Genomic DNA, 20,420 nt, shown 5'->3' with positions numbered 1-20,420 from the left:
TATCACGTGGCCATATACTGCCACCTAGTGGTAACATCTGTAAGTACAGTCTGGTTTTGGCAACTGGGAGAGACTTTTCACTTTTAAGCCAAAAAAACCTATACATCTATATCCATCCACCCTTCTTTCTCAATTCATTAACTGAATCCTGAACAGGAGTATAAATACGGAGGAAAAAACAGCCAGCAAAGCTAAAGTATTTTATTAATAATTTATTGTCAGTAAGAAAGACTGGTTAATGGTAGTTTTCAGTAAAAACCTTTACAAGACCTTGCATCACAAATATACAGACACTATAAAAATTGTGTCGTGGTGGTTTTGGTTCTAAACGATTCTGCAGAAGGTCCTCATTACACTTTCCAATAATGAAAAATGTTTATAATCCTAAAATACAGCAACCCATTTATTTAAGACATGTTCATGGATCAGATCTGTCCTCATTCTATGTACAGCTGGAAATGAATGACTATACTGAAATGTATGAATGAAATGTCCTACTTCAGCTGAAAAGGACAGAGTGAAACCCTGGTTATATTAAAAAAAAAATCAGGGTGCTAGGTAAATGACAGGAACACCACCAAAATCCGGTCAAAAACAAAATGTACGAAGTCATCTTGAAAATCTAGGGGAAAACTATGAAAAATCAAATCTGTACATAAAATTTACAAAAAAAAAGGAAAATTAAAATAATCAGATCTATATAAATACATGAATCATGCTAACGAGAGAGAGGAGAGCTGATTTTCGCTTCATTGTTTTAACACGGGACGAATGTAAATACAAAAAAAAAAAGTCTGGAAATGGAGCGGCGGACGTCAACCGCATCTGATGACAGTAGGTCAGGGCACTGGCGATGGCGAACAGGTCAGGAGGCGCGGGCGGGGGTTCAGTGCAGCCATGCCCGGGGGCGGCTCCCCGAAAGAAGGGGCGCAAGCGCTGCTGCAGAGAGCGGTGCAGGGCAGGGCATCCGCTGCAGGGATCGCTCTAGGTTCGCTGGGGTTCAGGCACTTGGGGGGGTGGGGGCGGGGGGCGAGTCTGCGGGGTCAGACCTCCGTGTGCTGCTGCGAGTCCAGCGGAGGGACTGTCACCTCCTCGAAGGGGCCGTCGTCTCCGCTCTCGTAGTCACTCATCATGACCTCCGACTCGGCTTCGCAGCACGCGGACACGTCGGAGCAGGACGCTGTGGAGGCGTACACCGACAGCGGCAGGCTTTCCACCGCGGGGGCTTCAAAGGTCCTGGGGTACCCCGCAGGGTAGGGGGCGTAGGGTTCTCTGCGGGCGCTGCCGTCGCCAGCGCCGGCTTTCTGAGGTTCGGACAGGTCCACGGCGTAGAAGCTGGGCAGGTACTGGTTCGGGTGGAACCTCTGCCGGCCTCGGGAGGCGGAGCCCGGGCTCCCCGCGGCCGGCGCGTCCCTGGGCGGGTGTATGGATTCGAACTGGTCGCTGAACTCAGGGGGCAGGGGCGGGAGCTCGTCCGCGCCGGGGAAGTCCTCTGGCGGGGGCGGGAAGTCACTCTCGATGTCGTAGCCTCCGGGGTAATAGTCCGTATCGATGGCGTTGGGATCGGCCGAGTACAGGGGGGTCTGCTCATCGATTACCTCGTAATTGGGGAATTCCTGGATGTCCGGCAGAGGAACGCTGGGCATCCAATCCGACGTATCCCAGTGATACCCTTGTTGGAAAAGAAAACCAGATGTTAAAGTGTTTTCCTCCCCAGCGTGTGTGCCGCAGAAAAGAGCCCAGGGTATGCAGCACGCACAGGCGCAAAGGCATCCATCCCCGCGCACCGAGGGCCACCGTCAGGGCCACCGTCGGGGCAAGCCTCGGTCCCTGCTTTGACCCCCTCCCCTCCTGCGCCGGTTCTGAGACCCTCTATGAGTTAGGCTCTGCTCCTGAAATCAGGACTTACAGTTTTAGGTAAGTACCTAACTTTCAAAGAAATGTTAAGTTTTTAACAGAAGAAGCAGTATGCTAGCGCCTAGAGGACATGCACTTTCCTTCAAACGATTCCAATCATCCTTTGAGCTTTCCTGCAGTCATTGAGAACCCTCTGCCCTCTATGAAGAAGAGTGTTAGTTCAGCCTTAGGACCTTGATAAAGAAATTTTGTCCTTGCAGAAAGGCGTCTCAAGAAATGTCACCTGATCTGCACTACTTGTCATTAAAAAAAGATACCAATGAATGTGTCTTTCAGATAATAAAAGTAATCACTAGCATGCAAAAGTTTTAAAGTAAATTTCCTTTAGAATGTCATAAACTTAATGTTGCAATTGTACTATTTTCCATGAGTCCTCAGAAAGAATAAATTTTATTAATTTAGTAACATAGCAAAGCATGCCTCAAAATCAAACGAAAGGCAATTAAACATTGACAAATGTAATACAAATGTAAAAATTTTTGATAAACTACAGTAATTTTGTTTCTTTAAAAAGGACTAAGGGTCATTTTTAACTATATAAAGGTATAATTATTTAAAAAAAAAAAAAAAAAAAAACCTTCCAATTTGGGGGTAGCCTCCCACCCCAGGATTTTTGAAATCCTTTGGCAGCCAGTGAAGGTGAGGCAGGCGCGTTTAGAATGCAGGCCACAAACAAGGACACAGTAGTTATGGTACAGACACGTGCAGCAAGTCAGCACTGGGTCAAGTCTCCGCCCATTTGTTTAGTGAAAAATCAATGAACAACTGGCATGCATAAGTCACCTCTTGATTTGCTGAGGTCAGGAGCAGCCAAAGACTCTTTTGGTTGCAGAGTAGAGAGAAAAGAAAACACTTGTAATTAAAAGAGAAAGACGGCTGAAAAGGCAATAAAGATAAGTCCGTAACACAATATAAACTGTTTTATAAAGGCCCAGTCAGCCATGTACTGTGCCTTCTATGCCATTATCTATGAAAATCCTAAACGGTGAGAAACTTGTGTAGCACAAATAAAATGGGACGTGGGAACGGAGGGAGAAGATGAAGGATGATGAACTAGGGATGTGGCCGGGAAACTTGGACAGGATTTTACTTTCTTTCCCTTGTTTCTGGCAAGCTACTCCTGAAAACACAAAATTTTGTTAGGAGTAATTGAATAAACTGATAAGGAATTTAAATGACCCCCTCATGTTACTGGGAAATATTACAAAATCATTTTTTTTCCTAAGGCTGGGTAACATCAGGTTGCTTAGGTGATAATGCAAAAGACATAACTATAGCTACATGAGAGACCCAAACTTTATAGCACAATATAGCCTTCACATGTCCATAATTCAGAGAAACCACGAACACACTTAGATACTGATGAACAGCTAAGAGAAAACCTCACCAGACCTTGCCCTAGTTGAACATGATTTTATATTCACATTGTCCACCTTTCCTTAGAGACACCGTCAGCTGACTTTAACCCTGAGCCCACCCAAATCTGTCTGGCCTCTCCCTCTCCTGGAGTCCTTGTTTTGCACACAGAACTCCAGCATAGGGCAGAGTCAACGTGAATCACGTGACTGTGAAGCAGGCTGCTTATCCTGGCTAAGCTTCAGCCTCTTCTCTTTGAAATAGAGGTGGAAATCCCTTAGTTATTATGAGGATTAAATCAGATAATGTAGGTCAAGCACTAACCACTGACTATCACTGTAATTCTTGATGTGGAAATAAATGACTAGTAATTTTCTAAACTAGACCCATGCTTTCCGTGCATTCAACGATGCTCTTGAAAACCCAGTGATAAAGTAACTTGGAACAAATAAGATTTGATTGATGGTTCTCTTCTAGGAATTTAAATCAAAAACTGAAAAAATTGTGGTGATTTCTAAAACATGAGTAAGCCAGTATTTAGCTAATATTTACCTATGGAACTATTCTTAAAAGCCTGCTAAAAATGTGGTAGTTTCTTTCCAAAAGGAGGATTGACAACTTCTGTTCACTAAACAGCCATTCCATTATTCTTAGTTTTCCATTTTAAACTCAATTTATATTTAATATGTCAAAGATATTTTTCAACGAAAGAGACTGCCATGAAAGAACTATTCGATTCTGTTTCTTTAAATTCAGTCAATATATTATATAAATATTAGGGTTTCATCATGGGAGAACTAAGATTCAGTAGACAAAATACAGATCCCCTTCTGATACACCAAGTAAAGACATGGTAACTTCTTGGAAACTAAGTGTAAGGCTCACCAGTAACTGAAATGAGTCAGCTGCACCCCATCAAACTTGGCTTGAAAGCATCCTTCTCTCACCTATGTCTCAGCAAACCTATTTGTTATCCCAGCAGAAAGGATTCCCTAAGCCTCCTGGGCTCCCAGTGGTCTAGGCCAGTAGTTTTCCAAGTGGTTCTCTAAGTGGTTCTTAGACCAGCAACATCAGAATTAACTGGGGGCTGGTTGGTTAGAAATGTGCATTCCCAGGGCCCCAACCAGATTTGCTCAATCAGAAATCTTGGAGTTAAGGCCTAACAATTAAGCTTTTCACAAGCCCTACAGTGAGCTGATTTCTAGTCTGAAAATACTTGTGCACTTTGCATGTGATAACTTGAATTCCAGTGCCCTGATGGAGGGCTAATTTGAACTAATTTAAGGCAGGAATTTCTTAAAATTTTGAACAGATAAAGCTTCCTATGAAATGATTTTTACTCAACCAAATATAAAAATATTGCCTTCTATCATCTTCTACAATTTTCCTCGACCATACAGGAAAATAGAAAAGGAAAGAGTCAGGTATAGGCAATTATAAAAAGCTGTGTTATACTTAGTTTTACTCCTATTCACATGAAGAGAATTTTCTATATTAAAACATTTTTTTAGATAATTAGAATTACTTTTAACTTCTTCATACTGTTCCCTGTAAAGGCAGTTGTCAAGACCCTAGGGTGACTTCTGGCAACTGTGTAAATTCACTGTGAACCACAAAAAAGTAACAGAGACCACAGACATACGTTAACATACATAACATACATATATAACGATATTTTGCAACACCTCTGGATTATGAATGGACACACCTGAACAGCATAAAAGTATTCAACCTCTTCAGAAGCATCACATAAGGACTTTGTACAACACTACAACAGCAAAAGCACACCACTCCAGGGACAGTCACTGTGAACACCAACACAGAACACACACACAACTATACCTTCTTCAGTCACCATGTCAACGACAGCATTGACAAGGTGTATTACAGTCACTATGGAAGCTTGTGAAAAGGCACAAGAGCAGTAAATTAGAAAGACCTTCAGTGAGTCAGGAAACTGCATTAAATATGATTTCTGCATATTATACAGTTTCTACCTCATAGTTTAATGACGTGAATACTTGAAACATAGCTATATAATTGTGTATGATCTCTGCACTTGTTCCTTATATGTCTCAGATTTTTCCAATCAAGTTATATATTTGTTATCATTAATCAAAGGAATAGGGTAACGAGTAACCATATTATACTGTAATTTAGGAAAAGAACTTTCAGCCATAAATTTGTTTCACAATTACAATTATGAATTAAGTCAGGACAAAACAACCCTGATTTTAACATCCCATGGGCAAAAGCTTTCACATTCAAAGAGTCAAATACTTGGCTAAGCCAATTTTCTGGGTCCATTTAATACACTCATACATTGTTTGCGGGAAAAAAATTAAGAGCTGCATAATAAGTTAAAATATGCAGTATGAATACAAAAATGTCTTTGTCTGTGTTCTCTGTACTCCCACCCCAATTTTCTTGTCTTTCTGCAAACGAGTTAACAGCTGGTGAGCTAACATACCAGCAGAGAAACGCAGACTGTCTGCCTGGCTGTTTCCTGTGTAAATCCCCTTTTCATTCCTCTATTAAACTGTTTCAAAGTATTTATGCCAAGATAAGTAAGTGTGCATGTAATAGGCAGAAGGATAGCCTCCGAAAAGGCCACATCCTTGCCCTGGGAACAGGTTACCATCCTTGGCCAAAGGGACTTTGCTAATGTGATGAAGTTAAAGAGCCTGGGATGAAGAGACCCCCCTGCATGATCTGTGCAGCCCCCATGTAATTGCAAGGGTTCTTAAGGGGAGCAACTTTCCCAGCTGTGGTTGGAGAGCTGGGACTACAACAGACAGACCGGTGAGGTGCAGTGTTGCTGTCTTTGACAGATGGAGGCCATGAGCCATGGATGTGGGGAGGTTCTAGAAGCTGGAAAAGGTACAGGACAGGGTCTCTCCTCTGGCGTCTCCAGAAAGGAGACAGTCCTGCTGATATCTTAATTTCAGCCTGCTGAGACAAGCGTCACACTTCTAAACTGCAGAACTGTAACAAGTCTATCTTGTCTTAAGCCACTAGGTAATCTATTACAGCAGCCTTAGAAGACTAGAAATATGATTTAAATATACTCTTAATACAGGCTTCAAATTTATGATTCATAATGATTAAAATTATGATAAAGGTTAAAATAAAGACATTCCTGGATAGTATATTTTTTCTCACATTGTATTATCTGGCAATTAATTTTCATAACTAGCTTGACCATAACTTATTAAAAGTATCTAGGACTATTAAGAAGAATGATGTTTCAGTTAAAAGAAAAAAAAACCTAGGAAAAGAAAGAAAATACTGGCAAAATTCTGAGATTTATGAAGAGCATTTAAGGACAAAGATATAAATTATTACATGAATTGGCAACTCTATAATGTTTTAGAATTAAACCTAATGAAAGAATTCTACTTTGTTGTTGGTTTGATAAGCAGAGCTCTGTCCAAATACTTTATCGCTTAATAATAAACACTGTTGCACCTTCATATCATATATAACATACATATATAACATGCTTGAAATGGCTCAGGAATGAATGGAACACACATATGGCCATCCTTAGTTTCGAAATGGTCTCTGGAGTGTATTATGGACCATCTACTCTGGGTTTAAAAACAATCAAATAATTATTAGTGAGTTATTTCCTTCCGTCAATAAACTAACTGTTTACACATGGCATTTTTATGCAAAAAAATTACAATCAAACTAATTCTGACATTCAAAATTTTCCACTAAAAATTCATTTTATAGGATTTCTGGATACTGAGTTTTCTCTACTGGTATGTGCTAATATGATAAAGCTGCTTATCAATGCCATTCACCCTCAAAGAAACAAAACTGTCAGCAAAGATCCCACTGTCAAACTTTCTTCATTAGAAATATAATCCAACTTACTAGCAATCTCTTAAACTGCGCTCTCAGTCAGTACGCTCTGATCCAAATGGGAGCTGAGGCCGCAAGGGAGTCGGTGGGGAGAGACAAATAGAACCTTGTAACAATCACAGGTGCTGCTCAAGTTGCCCGTGTCAGACTATTGCATCTCCTCTTAGGGCTGTGGGGTGCGAGCGTGTGTGCAGCGCAGGTGTGCTCAAGGAAGCTGGTAAAAGGTTTTGTTTTTTTATTTAAATCCACATAACTTCTATAGCATTCACTGTCATGGAAGAAAGGTCAATGCAGAACTAACTGATCAGACAGAGCTTATCTTTCAATCAGTTACATTTTCTTTCTTATTATGACCAGTCACTACCGTTCCAATTCCTAGGCATGAAGGACGTTTTCAACATCGTCCCCAGTGGACGTTCATGCAAGGCTGTGTAATTGTGGTCAGAAGTGAAGTGTGAAGACCGTCTGAGATGGAACAGCGACTGTGTCCCTGTCCTGTGTCACGTGAGCGGGGCTGCAGATGGTGAGCGCTGCGGATGCGTGTTTACTCACCATTGTCATCGCACGACTCCGACTGGAAGGAGCTCAGGGAGTGCGCTTCGGACAGGCTTTCCCGGGCGCTGTAGGGCTGAGACGGCTTCTCCTCCAACGGCTTTTTGGAGAGACAAGGGTCAAGGTCCACTACCTTAGCTAAAAGGAGATGACAGACAAGTTACAGGCCACGAAGGCAGGAGACTCTCTTTTCTTCCCTGCTGTATCCTGACACGAAGCAAGTGTGACCCGTGGACTGCCTGGGATTTATTCAATAAAAGAACATTGAAAGAAAAAAATAAGAAACATCTCCAAAACAGAACAAGATACAAAATACAAAACCTATCAATACAGCTTGCAGACTCATAAGAATAGAAATTCTCAATAAACCGGCCTGTGGTGGAGACTATCAGACAACATGGGGAATTAAAATTTTATTTGAAAATGGTAATATATAGCTTTTTCAAGGCACCCAATAGACGTCAGGCCACTTAAATATTGTCGCGTCTTCCGGCCACATCTGAGAAAAAAAAATCCTATCATGCAAATGCCCTCCCAATTTTTCTGTCATAAAAATCCCCCCACCAATTAGAGTTGAGAATCCAGATCAATTACAAAAACTAAATGATCTTTCCAGATGAATGGAACACGACTAGATTCAGTTCCTAAATTAAAGCAACATCGTGGCCACAGTACTAGGTCAGGGATGCGAAGCCAGGAAAAGGTTCCCAATCGTACCAGAGCTCTGTGGAGTCTGGGCACGTTCATCACTAACAAAGACGCTATACTGCCGTGAGGTCAGAGACATTTTATCAAAAAGAAGAAAACCATTCTTACTATCATAGTCGAAGTCCCAGCTAGGTTTCTGGATGGAATCGCTGTCAGAAGGAGAGTTTGAAGGCGGCGGGGGAGGCAGGTTTGGGGCCACACTGCAGACGGCCACGGCCTTCCGGTGTCCATGCATGGACTCAGGGTTGAAGGTGCTGAACTCAGGGTGCTCAGGTATAGCCGACCCTTCGAAGGAGTTGCGGTCAAGGTTGTTTCGAGAGTCACTTGGAATGCTTGGGGTGTAGGAGATGGGCCGGACAGGCACCTGGGGTGGTATGTCAGAGTAAATGTTCTTATTCAGCTTGGAATCAAAATACGGTCTTTGCAAGAAAGCTGCGCTGGGTCCCAAGTGTTTGTCCTCGGGTTCGGGCTGGGGTTTCTTCTTCCGTCTGATCATCTTGCGGCAGAAGACGAACACCAGCACCAGCAGAAAGATGCCCGTGATGAAGACGACGATGCCGATCCCCTCGGCCAGGCCGATGTTCCAGGGGGTCGACACGTACTGGTTGGGAGCCACGTCTTCGCAGTGTTTCCCCTTGTACTCGTGGCTGCAGTTGCAGTGGTAGGAGCCGTGCGTGTTCTCACAGGGGGCCCCATTCCGGCAGGGGTTGCCAGCACACTCGTCAACGTCGCTCTGACACCTGCCGAGACAGCCCAGGGATAGGAGAGGCCTTGGCAGCATCATAGAGACTAAAGGCTAAGACTCAGCCAACACTGACATGGGCTTCCCAGGTGGCACTAACGGTAAAGAACCCGCCTGCCAGTGCAGGAGACACAGGGATAGGTGAAGGCTTTTGTAGATGTATAGCACTAGGCAAGTGCTATATGTAACAAGTGCTGTATGTAACAAGCACCAAGTTTTTAAACTGAACCTGGTGGAAAGCCTAAGGTGAAATGGCCCCTGGAGCCGAAAACCATTTCATTCAAAGTCTACAACAGGCATCTTAGTGCCTCATATTCTTCATCAAAAATAATGATCGCCTCTAAGACTATGCAAGGCTCACAAAGATACCTAAAGAGTTGAGAAATGTTTTAGATGTTACATAAAGGATGAAAAAAAAGTCATCTATCTCATAGATGGGTAACAACCCCATGAGCATCTGTTTTAAAAAAAAAGACAATCTTACTGTTTCCACAGTTACTTCCTGCAAGTACCCATACATTCCTTGTTTATAAATTACATTTTTAAAATATAAAAGCATTTTATATTCAAAGCAGATAGTATTCCAAGCCTTATATCATGTTCACTTGAATTTTTTTTAAAAGAATGAAAAGATAAATTATACAAAGAGTCACTATGAGCTCTGAATTCAAATTCTAAAGCAACACAGTCCAAAGTACTGAGGTTTTGTTGCATCTGCCCATCGCTGTGACCCTACAGAGAGCTGCAAACACAGATCTTGAAAGAAGTCAGTTACCTTTCTCCCCTAAAACCTGAATCACACTGACAGACAGCACCATCCAAACTGTCAAAACACGTTCCACCGTTTTTGCAAGGTTCATCTTTGCAGTAGGGGCTGAGCTGGCACCTGAAGGACAAGGGAAAAACAAGCATAAAACCCCAATGTTTTTCCTGCAACTACAGGAGCAAATGAATGTAGGCACTGCACGCACATGCGACGGCACGAGAAGTGCTGCTGCTCTAGTGAATGACGGAAGCCTGGGGAGACCTACACACCTCTGGCCAGTATATAGCCCTCTGCACTGGCAGATGAAGTCTCCGTTGTCCACAACGCAGGTGCCGCCGTACAGGCAGGGGTTGGAGGAACACGGGTTGACGCTCACCTCGCAGTAGGTCCCGATGTACAAGGCGGTGCATTTGCAGTAATAACCTAAATCGGCAAATGGGAACCAAAAGTACTATCACTCAGTAACTCAAAAAAAGAGAAGTCTCAGGGTACTGGTTTTTACGTTTAAGTGAAAATTTGGCTCTCTAGGACTTGTAAATCCTGTCCGGTTCCCCATACCCTCTGGGTACAAAGCTGTCTGTATCACCAAACCTTTCACCGCTGGTATCACCCAAATACAAAGGACTGAAGAGGGAACTTGTGACTTGATCAAGGTCATCCTAACTTACCCAAGGGGGCCCAAGGCCTTATGGAAAACCACATTCCCACCCCCATCTCGAGTAAGCAAGGCTGGCAGGCCCCTCACTGGCCCGGTGGGTAAAAGGAGGCTTAGGGAGAACCATGTGGAACCAATTCCAACCCGCTGGTTGGCGTCCTTGTGGCTGGAAAGGCATTCAGGGTCAGCTGTGGTTTCCTGAGGCTAGGGTGCAGAATGACACACATCTGGAAAAACAATGTAGTGAGGCCACCGCTCAGCGGGAGAAAAACTGTCCTCTCCAGCTGCTCCCAGGAAGAACCCTAAGCCCAGCTCCACTCGAGTGTCACTTATGCCGGTTGCAGTATGTGACCAAATTGATTGACTGCACAGGAAGGAGAAAAGCAGAAATGCCGGGAGACCTCCGCCCCCAGCGCATACACGTGGATGGACCACTCAGGAGAGGCTCTGGTGTGAGGCTTACCTCCCGTTGGGGAGGGGTGGCAGACGCCCCCGTTCTGGCAGGGGCTGCTCGAGCAGTCCTCCGTCGCCGTCAGCAAGCACCCGGGAGACACATCCACCGACTCCTCGATGTGCGCGTAGCTCCTGGGTCTGTTGTTTAAGGGCAGCTCCTGCCCGTTCAGGTAAATGGAGTCCATGCAGCCCCGGAAACCGTTGCCCACCTGGGGGCTCCGTCCGTGCCGCGAGCCCTGCTGGCGGACGTGGCCCCCAAAAAACACGTGGCTGTCGAGGTTGAGGGTTTTCAGTGTCCCCGGGGCTGTGCCCGAGGCGGTGTGGACCTGATCCAGAACCAGCCTGGCGTAGTTCCCGTTCACCTCCAGGGACACCGCATGCCACAGCCCGTCGTTGACCTGGATGCTCTGCACCGAGACGATGCCGGGGCCGCTGCCACAGTCGAACTTGTACTGCAGCCTCCCGTTGTGGATCTGCGACAGAGACAATCACTGTGCACGTTACTCCCGCGGAATCGCAGAGCCCAGCCTCAGATCACGCGTCTGAAGGAGGGGCTGGGTCTGCCGCCTGAAGGCAGCAAGTTAGTGCAAGTAGGGATGAAAGGGAAAGTCGCTCAGTCGTGTCCGACTCTTTGCGACCCTATGGATTGTAGCCTGCCAGGCTTCTCTGTCCATGGAATTCTCCAGGCAAGAAATATTGGAGAAGGTAGCTTTTCCCTTCTCCAGGGGATCTTCCTGACTTGGGGATCGAACCCAGGTCTCCCGCATTGCAGGCGGATTCTTTACCAGCTGAGCTACCAGGGAAACCCAAGGCCTCGCATTTAAGTACTAGAAAACACGTGCTTCTTGGTTTACTGTACAAATAATAAAACCAGGCCTCTCAGGGATATCAAAGTTCCAACTACATAACCTAAAGGCATTATGTAAGTGACTGACAACTGCTAACCAAACAACAGAAGAGCATCAGATTTTGTTTAAAGTTAAAAATGAATCACTCTTGATTAAAAAGAGAGAGAGAGAAGGTAAGCTGATCATCACTTCAAGTGTATGTAGGACCTTTCTATAAACTCTCCGTAATATTAGTAAGATTAATATCAGAGTTTGAATGTAATGGTCATAAAAACCTGAAAATGTTTGTAAAAAAACAAAAGTAAATGTCTATGTTACTGTAGAGCAAAAAGCGCCTTTCATCCCACAGAACTTATGTGTTGGTATCAATGAATCATTTAAAGGAAGAACTCAAATCATTTCATGTTGCTTATCTTATTCTTTTAAAAAATGGGCCATCTGAACATACAATGGAATTTATACTTTTAAAGTCTCCCACAATCTGAGATACAAATAAGCACAAACACTTACCTCCAAGATGCTGTAGTCGGTCCCTCGTGCATACATGACAACAGCGTGGGCAGAGTACGTTCGAAGCCTCATGGTCAGCTTCATCTCTAACTTGTTTTCATTTTCCATTAGACGATATTTCACAAAGCTGTTTCCAGTAAATGTCACGGATGCACTCCCTGGGAATCACAAAGAGAAGAAATAAATCAGAACCAAGTTTAAGCATATCTGTGTAAGTTGTCCCACCACCACCATGCCCTAATTCAAGTTTTGGATCTAAGATTATACAGTGCAAAATTCAATTCAATGGGAAATGTCTATTTGTTTCATAAACAGCAACAGCAAAACTGGATTTCCATTTGCAGCGAATAAGTTAGACTACTGTAAAACACAGAGAAATGAATTCTAAGATAAATAAGAGATCCAGGTATGAAACAGCCATTAAAAAATCACTCGAAAAAAATTTAGAAAAATACGTAGCCTCAAGGTGGTTTGCAAAATGGTCTCAAGCAAGACGTAAAACAATTCATATTCTACAAAAGCGATGAAACTAATATCAATCCAGGGATGAAAACTATTTTGTAAAATTATTCAGAAATGAGAAAATAAAAATAAAACCAATCAAAAGACCAGTGACATAAAGACAGTGGGGTCTATTAACATGTAAATAATGTTAATACTCAAAATTATACAGAGCTCCATCCATTAAAAATAAGAAACAGACAAATAATCCAGACAATCAAGCAGATAGCATGAATTGGCCAGTCACAGAAGAGGAAGTGCTACCAGGCCACAAACAAATGAAAAGACAACTTTCACAAGTAGCCAGAAAAACGGCAATTTAAGTAATTAGATGTCATCTCATCCCTGGTGGCTCAGATGGGAAAGAATCTGCCTGCAATGCAGGAGGCCTGAATTCGATCCCTGACTGGGAAAGATCCCTGGAGAAAGAAATGGCAACCCACTCCAGTATTCTTGCCTGGAGAATCCCATGGACAGAGGAGCCTGGTGGGCTACAGTCCATGGGGTTACAAAAGGTCGGACACGACTGAGGGACTAACACTTTTACATTTTTTCACTCTTTTATTCTTAATTGAACCTCTCACCTGGGCACTGACCAGACTTGCCACCTGGACAGACGCAAGTATACGTCTCCTCTCTGGGGTCAGTGACACATTCTGATCCTTCAGGACATGGATTGTCTTCACATCCGTGATGGACAAGTGGGCACTTTCCCTCTTTGTTTAAAAAAAAAAAAGAGGGAAGAGGGAGAGCTAATGAATAGGGATTTCAAAAAAACGGATCTTTTCTGTGTCACCATCAAAGGCTGTAACGTGAACCGACCTGCACGCCCCTTTCCAACCCCGCGTGCGTTACCTCTGCAGAGGCACACAGCCGTCCGCTGGTGGCGTGGGGTCACAAAGCTCAGTCTGGCTGTGCTGTGTGTTGACATCACACTTTCGTCCACGGACACCTTCTCATCACAGAACTTCCAGGGGCAGTCGAGGCCTGCACACAGCTTCTGGAACACCTCCAGGATCCTCACACCAATGATCTCCTCGACGTCCGACACGGAAGAGTTGATCTTCTGCAGGAGCTGTCTGGTGGAAACATGGGCGACACTTGACCTCTCTACAAACAGCAAGACGTCCAGGTGCGGGTGAGGCTCAGCGGGCTGCAAGCTGACGATCTGAATGTCGTTCCTCCTCACGCCCAAGATGTTCCGCAAAGCTCGCTGGAAGTTGCGCCAGTAGTCGCCGACGAACTCTTCTGGGGTGAGGTTGGCAAAGCGCACCGCGACCGTCTGGTTGAGCATCTCCTGCGTCACCTGTCTGACCTGCACCATGATGTCAGCCGCGGTGGTGAACTTGCCATCCGTCACGCTCACGTTGAGCAGGTACTGCCCTACGTCCAGCTTCTTGTGTGCTATCAGCTTGCCCCCAGTGCTGGACACGGAGAAGAGGTTGTCCATCTGTGGGTCGAGGCTGTAGGTTAACGTGTCGTACACGTCTTGATCAGTGGCGTGGATCTTCCCAATGACGCCGCCCGAGTACTCCTCTCCGAAAGCAGTGATGAAAATCTCCAGTGGCAGGATTGCTGGAGGATAGACACTCTCTTCAATGACCTTGATGTCAATATATGTCAGAGACGACAGCTGAGGCTTTCCATTGTCTGCCACCTGTGGAAAAGGGGGGAAAAAATCACCTTTGTCTGTGTCATCGTTCACAACTTCTTAATACAGATATATTTACACTGCTCAAGTTCTAAAATGTGACCAACTGATAGATACTTAATTCTTTGCATGAGAAGCATTATCACGGGACAGGGTAGAAAGCTTTTTCAGAGTACGTATGTTAATTGGTCATAGTGGAACTGGGAGTTTGATGCTTGAATTCATAGGAAAGAGACTGTTAATAGTCGTGACTTAGTGGTAAAATTTCACTTTTCACTTTCATGCATTGGAGAAGGAAATGGCAACCCACTCCAGTGTTCCTGCCTGGAGAATCCCAGGGACGGCGGAGCCTGGTGGGCTGCCATCTATGGGGTCGCACAGAGTCGGATACGACTGAAGCAACTTAGCAGCAGCAGCAGCAGCAACAGTGGTAAAATTAATCATGTACAGTTCTGGCATGTACGGGTTGTTGAAAGAAACCATAGGATAAATACTTCTTTCTAGCCCTTTCACTGATTCATGCTGAAACTTAGCTCCACCAACATCTACGCTAAAGTGTGTGCTAAGTCACTTCAAGCGTGTCTGACTCTTTGCGACCCCGTGAACTGTAGCCTGCCAGGCTCCTCTGTCCATGGGGATTCTCCAAGCAAGAATTCTCCAGGGGATCTTCCCAACCCAGGGAATCAAATCCCCATCTCTTATGTTTCCTGGATTGGCAGGCGGGTTCTTCACCATTAGCACCAGCTGGGAAGGTCTATGATAAAGTAACCAAATAAATAAATATGCCCTTGGCAAGTGCTGTGGGATAAAAAAGAAGATCTGACAGAAAAAAGAAAAAGAAAACCAGACTGTAATTCTAATTCAGTTTTGCAGTTTTGTCTTCTCAAGAGGCATAAGCTGTTTTCACACGAGAAGATAGATCACCGCAGTGGCTCTTTTCCATGAGTCCTCGAAATAAAAAAAACACCATGAAGAAAGGCGTGAGTACCTTAACATGCAGTAAGTAATGATCCTTCACTTTCCTATTTATGGCGGCCGCCGTCAGGAGGGCTCCCTGCTGGTTGACTTCAAACGCCCCCTCTTCGTTCCCGCTCACGATGCTAAAGAAGAAGGGGGGGCCGTTGTGGGAGGAGTCCCTGTCCGTTACCACCAGCTGCAGCACGCTGAACCCCACGGGCTTGTTCTCCTGCAGAGGGGAAGAGAACCACATAGCTATCAACAAGACGCTGCATAAGCCTTCTAGAACAGGACATTTACAGCAAACAGACATCGCTGCTTCGTTTGGAAGGAGGAGAGGGGAGGCGGGCTGGTGGTACTGGGAAGAAGGGGAGGGAGAATGGGTGGGGAAGGGGCGACTGGAGGGGAGGGGGTATGTAGAGAGGCTGGGGAAGGGAGAGGTGCTTGGCGGAGGAGTGGGAGGGTCTGCGTGGGGCAAGGAGGAAATGCAGAGCAGAAGGTAAGGTTAAGAACAAAGCTACTGAGCCTATCTTAAAAACCAAAGCCAAAAAAAAGCATTTTGGAAATGGCTCATCTTTTAGTATTGACAGAGAGCCCTGTAATGTCACCCTTCCCATTTTTCTCAAAAGCGGTCTTTGGAAAAGGAAAGTTATTTCAAACGATCAATCGAGGCCCGTGAGAGCACACATTTCAACAGGGACGCATTCCAGGAGCCCAGGACCCACAGTCACCTGGATGATGAGGCTGTAGTTCCCCCTGGAGAAGACGGGTGCGTTGTCGTTAACATCAGACACGTCGATGTTCACAGTGGTCGTGGCGACTCTGGGGGGACTGCCATTGTCAGAGGCCTGCACGGTGAGCGTGTAGCCTGAAATCTTGTCGCGGAAAACACAAAGAGAAGTGTGTCTGTTTCCACAAGACCAAAGAACAGGGTTCAGTCTCAAGCGTGCTTCTGACACCCCCAGAGGGGCAGATCTGAGGGTCTCCGTCCCCTGAGCCCTGCAGGTGGGCGATTCCCTAACCTGCACACAGGGGCATGGCCACAAGCCACCTGCAGAATGGAATGTGTCTGCCCGACAGAAAAAGTTACTAACACGGAGGAGGATCTCAGATGCCTCTCAAAAACACACTGGCTCTGTTAAGGTGTTCTAACTTTGAAAACGTGCCGATCTATTAACAGAAATTAAGACAAATGATGAGAAAAGATGTGCACACGTGTCAAAGAGTGCAACCTTCCCTCTGCCCCAGCGCGACTCTCAGCTAGAAGCAAACACACATCTAGCTGTCTCCTGCCCTAGAGGGCTCACTCATTCTCAATGCTCGGGACTCTCCAGCTCATCTTCCCCATCGATGTCGCACTTGGATTGCCATCAACTGTCTCAATCTCCCAGGACGCGTCTCTTTGTGACTTCCTACTATAAAAGATGACTTATGTGGGGTGGCTGCTCTTCTAGGACAGCGCCTTTTAAGGTCTCTCTTTCAGAGGAAGCAGCGAAGAGGCCAGTCCTGCGAGACGTGCCCACAGGAGAGGGTGACTCAGCCTAGGGAACTCACCTGCCACCTCACAATGGACATGAGTTTACTCAAGGTTTCGAGAAGTTGGTTTCAAGTCAAAAACACTAACTTTTGCTCTGCCCAGCAGTACTGCAATCCTAAGCATTAACAGTCATGCTTCTCAATCTCTTGGCAAGTCCCTGCTCAAAAATAACGGGTCAGAAAAGGAATTAAAGAATGGAGATTTTATGAAGTATCTCAGCACTATCTCCCCAAACTCCTTTCAACTTGGATGTGCCCATTATTCTTCTGAAATCACAGTCTGCATTAATTACCCCAGATGCCCTTCTAATTCCCCGAGCGAAGGCTCTTTCACTTCTTCCCTTTATCGCCTCTGTGGCAGCTCCCCTCCTATCTGTGAGAGAGGGTGAGTGAGTGAGCGGATGGGCGGATGGATGGAGGGATGGAGACAAGGAGGGAGGGCTTGCCTTGCTTGCCTGCTCTCCTCATTCGCTCACATTTACCTCCAAACCTCAGATCACTTCCATGATCATCTCCAGGGGCACGTGCCTTTTCTGTATTTCCAGCTTTCAAGTCTCAAGTTGGACTAAAGTGGCCCAAAACTGGCTGACAATTTTACCTACTGAATATGCCACTTTCCTTGACAGATCAGCACACCCAAAACCACATTTGAGCACCTCTCCCCAGAGCACAGTCTATGCCCTTTGACCTCCTTTAATGGTACTCCTCAGTCACAGCAAGCCTGAACAGCATCAAGGCATCGGCCACCTCCGCCCTCTGTGGAGGGCCAGAGCTCAGCTCTGCGGTCCTCGCTCTCCCTCGGCCAAGATCCCGCATTCGTCTCGTCACTGCTTACTGTCCCCACTTGGGCTCTGTCGCCTTGTAACGACTGTCACTGGTCCTCCTACCCCCTCACGACACTCAGACCTCCCGCAGGCCTGGCCCTCAGAGACCATCCCCCCGCGCTGTTGCACTTGGGCGCACAAATGTCGGTAACCACCTAACGCCCGCAGTGCGAGCCTGAACCGAGGATCCTGGCTTTGTCTGTGGCCTGAAATCTGTTCCTAAAACACCTGATGTATCTCCTCTCCCTCACTTGTCTGTAAGTTCACTCTCCTCCAACACAACTGAATAAAATCTCCTAAATACAGCCCGTGACTGCCTTTCTCCATTCTTTCTTCCCCCAGTTCTTCACGGGGAATTCCCTCCTCTCAACACTAGCATCTCCCAAATCTCTGCTGTTATGTAAAACCCAGATTCTAGCTCCACAAAGTGTCTCAAGACACTTGGTGCCAGCAGCAGTTTCATCCTAAACACACACTTTTATTCTCTAAACTCCACTAAGTCTGAAACAAATCACATATTCCGGAGATCTTCATACTATAATTGCTTTTCAGGTATTTATATTCTGCTTGTCACTTCCTGAGAACAAGGCTGGTTCTTTTGACATTTCCCAAAATGTTGGCACTTCCATCTATTTATTTGATAGTCTGTAAACAACTTCATCTCTCCACTTACTGTTTCCCGGTCTAGAAGTTTGGTCACCTTCACCTCTCCTCTAGCAGGGTCGATTGTAAACGGACTTCCCTGGTTGCCATCTATAATCGCATAGTGGATGTGGCTGTTTGAAGGTCCGTCAGCATCATCTGCCATAACCTAGAAAACATCACACTCCTGTTTAGGAGACAGATGAGGACGTGACAGAAGTCTATTAAGCTAATTTCTGGTATCAACAGCAGTTACTTATAACAGAGTAACTGGGTTAATAAAAGACATTTCCTCATCTTCCAATTATTTTTAAGTAAAGCCACTGTAAGAACTGGATGAGAGCGTCCCTGGTGGCTCAAAAGAATACGCCTGCCAGTGTAGGACACCCAAGTCTGATCCCTGGTCTGGGAGGATCCCACATGCTACGGAGCAACTAAGCCTGTGTGCCACAGCTACTGAGCTGTGCTCCAGAGCCCGGGAGCCACAACTGCTGAGCTGATGCATTGCAACTATGGAAGCCCTCAAGTCTGTGCTCTGCAACTGAGAGTGTAGCCCCCGCCCTCCACAACTAGAGAAACGCTGAACAGCAGCAATGACCCAGCACAGCCAGAAACAAGCAAGCAAACAAACAGAATTAGAACAGCAGCAGCAACAAGAAAACTGGATAAATCCCTAGGAAAATTCTCACACAGACTCAGAAGAAACCTGTAGAGGGAAGGACACACACCGTAATGACAGACTGTTCAAGAACAGCGTCCTCGCTGACGACTGCCGTGTAGGTGTCTTGGCTGAACACTGGGGCGTTGTCGTTGATGTCTGTTACATTGATGCTCACGGTGGCAACATCGCTTAATGACGGTGTGCCTCCGTCAGTGGCCTCTACAGTCAGGTAGTACTCATGAGAGCTTTCGTAGTCCAGATTCTCAATGATAAATATGGCCCCTGAGTAGAAAATCAGAGTTACTTCTGGTGCTTTAAAATGCCACCACCTTCTCCTCCTATGACTGAAACCTTCAATAGTTTACTTACCACTTATGTATGTTTTCTAACTTCTTAATTCAGTAATTAAAACAGGAATTGGCTCATCCTGGGAACTTTCTTTATTGCTTTTACTTTCCTGATACTCTTTGGAATATTTCAATTGCTTTTAAACTCAAATTGTTCAGTACTCGCTATATCCCTGTTATAAGAATGATTACATTTCTTATCTCTTCTAAATGACAGTTTACTACAGACTTTAATAGAACAGAAAGAAAACATAAAAACTATCCTTTGGCTTTTCATTTTCTTTTCCTTCTCCTACTTTTACAGAAATTCATATCCTTTTTAAAAATCTCTTGAGTAACTCTTTGTTTACACTATATCATTTTTTTTAAATCCCTTTTTGATTTAATAATTCCTTTAACATCTTTCAATGTCTTTCTTTCTTACCTTCTTACAGTCTATCCTACTTAAAAAGTCCTAAAAATAACAATTTTATATGTGCTAAAAATACATTTTAAGATAGCATCATCACACACCTACCCTTCATCTGAAATAGTCACATACAATTAAACACAGTTTGAATGGAGAGAGCAATTTCCTTACAGCTATTTCAGTCGACAGGTTAACAAGACTACAAAAGTATTTATGCAGCCAGAGTCAAGAGCTCCAGCGACTTGTGACCTCATTGGCAGTCCCTCACTAAAGAACTCAGTCCAGGTATTTGCCAGTTGTACACAGCTAGCAGGATGAAGAAGTCAATTTAATGAATTATCAGGTGCCCCTACTGAATCTAAGATCAAAGAGGTCGAAACTCTGGTTTCATGTGGGAAGCTATTTCATATGAGATCCACAAGGGGCACAAAAAAAAGGGAGCCATTATGCAAAATTTTCTACTGTCTTCCACTCTTTACCTTTGCTGATGTATTACATCTGATATCTTTACTAAG

General features: G+C 44.9%; 1 protein-coding gene across 1 annotated transcript in view; it reads right to left on the bottom strand.

Annotated features, from left to right (window-relative positions):
* Positions 1–231: 231 nt before the first annotated feature.
* The window catches only part of FAT1 (FAT atypical cadherin 1), a 106,486-nt gene continuing 86,297 nt past the window's right edge, over positions 232–20,420 (bottom strand). Inside the window, exons 14-26 of the mRNA XM_068970125.1 lie at positions 19,217–19,431; positions 18,520–18,657; positions 16,218–16,361; positions 15,518–15,715; positions 13,734–14,535; positions 13,463–13,594; positions 12,378–12,535; positions 11,030–11,492; positions 10,181–10,334; positions 9,921–10,031; positions 8,512–9,143; positions 7,696–7,833; positions 232–1,672 (exon numbers count right to left, since the gene is read on the bottom strand). Of these exons, the coding sequence (XP_068826226.1) occupies positions 1,044–1,672; positions 7,696–7,833; positions 8,512–9,143; positions 9,921–10,031; positions 10,181–10,334; positions 11,030–11,492; positions 12,378–12,535; positions 13,463–13,594; positions 13,734–14,535; positions 15,518–15,715; positions 16,218–16,361; positions 18,520–18,657; positions 19,217–19,431 (3,914 nt within the window). The 3' untranslated portion in view covers positions 232–1,043. The remainder of the gene's footprint in view (positions 1,673–7,695; positions 7,834–8,511; positions 9,144–9,920; positions 10,032–10,180; positions 10,335–11,029; positions 11,493–12,377; positions 12,536–13,462; positions 13,595–13,733; positions 14,536–15,517; positions 15,716–16,217; positions 16,362–18,519; positions 18,658–19,216; positions 19,432–20,420) is intronic.

The sequence above is a fragment of the Capricornis sumatraensis genome, chromosome 4 (genome assembly GCF_032405125.1).
Source record: "Capricornis sumatraensis isolate serow.1 chromosome 4, serow.2, whole genome shotgun sequence".
NCBI classification, from domain to species: Eukaryota; Metazoa; Chordata; class Mammalia; order Artiodactyla; family Bovidae; genus Capricornis; species Capricornis sumatraensis.
This window is presented reverse-complemented; position numbering and strand designations above follow the sequence as displayed.